Genomic DNA, 4,782 nt, shown 5'->3' on the forward strand with positions numbered 1-4,782 from the left:
TGTGACCACTCGGCCGAGTAATAGGGGCACTCGACCGAATGAGGCATACTCGACCGAGTACCCTGTGTACTCGACCGAGTATGTTTTATGTGATTTGGAGGTAAGCTACTAGAGTAGGAGACTCGGCCGAGTACTCTTAGTACTCTTAGTACGCGACCGATTAGTTTATAATACTAAGCCGAGTACTTCTTTAGCGGATGATTTGTTTATTTTGAGTCGTAGGCTATGTGCTAACGTTTTCTTGGTTATATCAGCTCAAAATGCCGCCAAAGGGGTCAGTTGCATACATCCAAGCTACTGACATGAGTCTTGATGAGATTGCTAGATTGATTGAGCAGCAAGATGTGCTCATGGAGGGACTCAAGAATGTGGGTAAGGGAGGTGAGAAACCGATGGTGCATCTCAGCTGAGCACCACTATTTCTCGCTTCCACTCCTTAACCTATGAGGGCACCGGTGAGCCAAAGCTGCTTGACAATTGGCACCCAGAGATGGAGAGTTTGCTAGAGGTCGTGAAGTGTCCAGAGGATATGATGGTGGAACACGCCATGTTCTACCAAAGGGTTGAGGCTGGAGTATGGTGGCAGAACATGAGATAGGAGGCTCAGGCATACGGTAGGGAAAGGGGACAGGATGATATTCCATAGACAGGGTTCAAGAGTGCTATGAGAGAACACTTTGTGTCGGAGCACATTCGCGACAAGCTGAGAGCTGAGTTTGATTCCTTCTCCATGGCTGATAATATGACCGTCACGGATTACTATCACCAGTTTATAGAGTTGTCGCGGTACGCGGAGGATATGTAATTGGGTCAACGGAGTTTGGCTCTTCGCTTTGAAAAGGGGTTGGCACCAAAGATCATGGATAGACTACCAGCCGGGGTTTTCATAGATCTGAAAGAGGTATATTCAAGATGAGGGCATGCTGAGAGGTTAGCGGACTTAGCCAAGGAGGCTAAGGAAAGGAATGGTAAGAAAATAAAGGCAAAGAGTGAAGGAGGCAACTAGTCGAGTCACAAGAAAGGCAATCACAGTCAGGCTATGACCTTTTCTAGAGGATCTACTTATGCAGAGGGATTTGAACTTGAGGAAGAGGAGGCGGCTAGAGTACCAGTGATAACTCTAATCTCACCTGCTTCAACTGTGGTGGAACGGGTCATAAAAGGTGTAAGTGTACCAGTGCTACAAGGGGAGAAGGAGGTTTTCCATGGACATATCAGGGGAACTTTTCGCATGCTCCAAGCCAGAGCTTTACTAACAACATGCCAGCTGGGTCGTGGGGTAATCATGGAAGACAGAACAATAACAATGGCGGCTACAACCGCAAGAATAGAGGATCCTATCAGTATCCGAACAACAGTGTGACGTAGAACTCGGCAGCTAAGCCGACTACTTCGGCTACCATAATTCAGGGTGGGGGCCAGAAAACAAGTGGGAAACTCTTTATGATGGGTAAGACGGAAGCGCAGAATGATGCTCACGTTGTTACCGGTACTTTTCTTGTTCATAAGACGCCATCTTTTGTTCTGTTTGATTTGGGGGTAACCCGCTCTTTTGTGTCTAGGAGTCATGCCTTAGACATGGGTTTGGGAGAATATGAACTGGTGAAAGATAATGTGTTTATACCTTTGGGAGAGTCAGTTTCATGTTCTAAGTTGTACAGGGATGTGCCCATGTTGGTGGGGGAAGTAGACTTACCGGTCAACTTGTTAGAATTTCCAATGGATGGGTTTGAGGTTATCGTCAGGATGGACTGGTTGGGCAAGTATGATGCTTAGATAGTGTAACACCCCCATTTATTCGGGAGCCTTTATGTAGACATTCCCAAATAAATAGGACTGTTACCATCTCGGTTTCCCGAGGTAGTAGATAACAAAGTCCAACTCACCAAAGTACTTTAAATAAAACTTTAATGATTACATATGTTTTACAATTTTAATCAACTAAAACTTAATATAAAAATAAATACAACTCGCAGCGGAAAATAAATAAGTGATATAACTATATATGTGATCTAGACTTCATCTAAGGTTCCAAGTTTGGCTCTCATCCCAATGCTCTAAAGTCAGTTAATCTTTAGTACCTGTCAAATCTGCTCCCCATAAAACGGTTCACCGTAGGTGTTCACGAATACACAGTCAACCACGAGGTTGAGTAGGAATAACCAACGACAAGTCAAAGTGAAATGATATGATATATAATGCAAGCACAATTGTGCTCATCACCCGAAACATGCTCATCACCTGAAACACCTGTTTATCCAGCCAATCCCTGGCCCGGGGTATTCATCATTTCAATCGAAGTTGAAGTATTCACCATCCCAACCGAAGTGGAGGTATTCATCATCCCAACCGAAGTTGAGGTATTCACCATCCCAACCGAAGTTGAGGTATCCAATGCAAACGAAATTCTAATATAAATAATCAATAATAAACAATCCAATGATATATAATCCACATCCATTAATCCATCCAATTTCACAATACTTTTATAAATTCCACAAATCAACAAAGACAAGACAAGTTGAGTAGTTATCCTACCTTTTCGCAAATCTTCGAGTCACGCGAGTCACACAAGCAATCAAAATTGATTCTTTACCAATTCATAACCTACATAACATAATTATGTACAATTACTTTATAACCAATAATCAACCAACTAATCATGCACTTATCCTATTCCCATCACGTCCTAATCCTTTTGACAACTTCAAAGCTAAATCTCTAATTCTACCGTTTTACAACACTATTCAGTCTCGCTATAAAATTCATAATTAATTCATCAAAAATCAAAACGACGCAAGACCAGTGAGGTTGGAACCCTAAGACACATATCTACAATTCTTGTGAATAGGCTTTTCTCAAATTTCGGACTTGTCAGGGTTTTCTTGAAGGATTTATAAATACTGACGAATTTCATCGCATAAAAAGTATTGACCTCTAAAATAAGTTTACCAAATCCTTTTCAAGTGAAACAAAAGCCTAACATCATCTTGACTCTCCAATTTTAATGTTTGAAAAACACTCGACTCAATTTCAATTTATAAATTAGGTTTGCAAAATAAACTTTAGATCACTAGTGCATTCGCGGATTCTCAGTCGACATGTTAATAACGAAGTTATTCTGGAAAATCTACACGTTCAATTGCTACGAAATTTTACAGGCATCAACAAGAGTTGAAAATAACCTAAGTCTATTGTTTTCGTTTTTGAAGAAAACGACATTAAGATAGTCTGGTAGTTCGTTTAAGACAACTTACAGATTTATTGAATTGCTGTAACTTTATTCTAAACATTGAAAGATTAAAGATGAACTTACAAAATAAAAGATGATGAACTTCTCTTCTTTTTTTCCCCTTTTAATTCTCTCTCTCTCTTTTATGTGATATTATGAGTTTTTATGTGGAATAAGGATTTATGGTTAGGTTAGCCTTGCTTATATATACTAGTAAGGTAGTATTATTTTAGGAAAGTTTCTCTCTTTATTATTATTATACTAGTCTTACCATAAGTAGGATTACCATACATCTCTTTTACTAATTTAATTATTAATATATTAATATAATTATTATTACTTTTCCATATTATTATTATTTCCATATTATTTGTTATTAATTCCCGATATAAAAACCCGATCACACTCATACTATACTAATAAATTTCGGTCCATATAATAATGGCACACGGCCCAAAGCACAAATATTAGCTAAGCCCAATTCCCGACTTGGATGCTTAATTTATTATTTAATTAACGTCTTACCTATACTTATTATTAGAAATGTCTTTAATCGGTTATTAATGTACATAAATTATTCTCATAAATTATTATCAAAATACGGGTTATTACAGTCTTCCCCCCTTAAAATGAACTTCGTCCCGAAGTTCGCCTATAACTACTACCACAACACTCATTGACATCCCCATAACTAAACACCATCCAACACAACTTATCCATTTACGATTATCAATCATACTAATCATATCACAAGGTATCACAACGATAACTCAAAACATTTGTAGTATTACATTCCTTCCCCCTAAAAATAAACTTCGTCCTCGAAGTTCGGAATATCAAACAACAGGAATAAACAAACCATTGTTGCAATGCCACAAAACATGAAACACACATTGTAACATAAGACAACTATTATTTGCAGCATTATATTGGTTGATGATGTAATAAAAGTTACTAAACGGAAATTAAATAACTCCAATATTTGAATTAATTTAGATTTATTACATGCGCGTTTATTTCATACCAACGACATCTAACTTAAACATGGATTCAACTAATATAAATATTTAGGCTTAGGAAAACATATTCCGCATATCACAAGACATGTCATCCTAATTCACGTAATTTACAACATCAAAATGCTAAGGTGAAAAAGATACGAAACAATTCTTTAGACATTTTAGCATATCTTATATTTCAAGGATAAAAAACATGTTACAACTTCTAAAAATCATTAATAATTAATAAAATAATTACCTCTTGAGCACTTATAATTTTTAGAGAATACAGAGAGTTAATAAACCATGAGAGAAAGAATCAAGTCAAAAACTCATAAAGTCAATTTATAATGCATTTTACAATTTATTTGGTCGAAACAGAGATTTTACAGCAATATGTCAGAAACTTAGGTCAACTTATAAAAATCACTATTAATTGTCAAAAATTTAAATTGCAACGTGGCTTATCAATTTAGAAACATATACGAGTCTTTTAATCAGTGGAGTTAGAATTACACGAAATAGATAAGTAGTTTTTAAATGGTAAATTTT

At 36.9% G+C, this 4,782-nt stretch overlaps 1 protein-coding gene across 1 annotated transcript; it reads left to right on the top strand.

The window, feature by feature from the left end:
* Positions 1 to 1,446: 1,446 nt before the first annotated feature.
* On the top strand, positions 1,447 to 1,776 carry LOC141649323 (uncharacterized). The gene has a single exon (XM_074458015.1). The coding sequence runs from the start codon at positions 1,447 to 1,449 to the stop codon at positions 1,774 to 1,776; it is 330 nt and encodes a 109-aa protein (XP_074314116.1).
* Positions 1,777 to 4,782: the final 3,006 nt, after the last annotated feature.

The sequence above is a fragment of the Silene latifolia genome, chromosome 3 (genome assembly GCF_048544455.1).
Source record: "Silene latifolia isolate original U9 population chromosome 3, ASM4854445v1, whole genome shotgun sequence".
Classification (NCBI taxonomy): Eukaryota; Viridiplantae; Streptophyta; class Magnoliopsida; order Caryophyllales; family Caryophyllaceae; genus Silene; species Silene latifolia.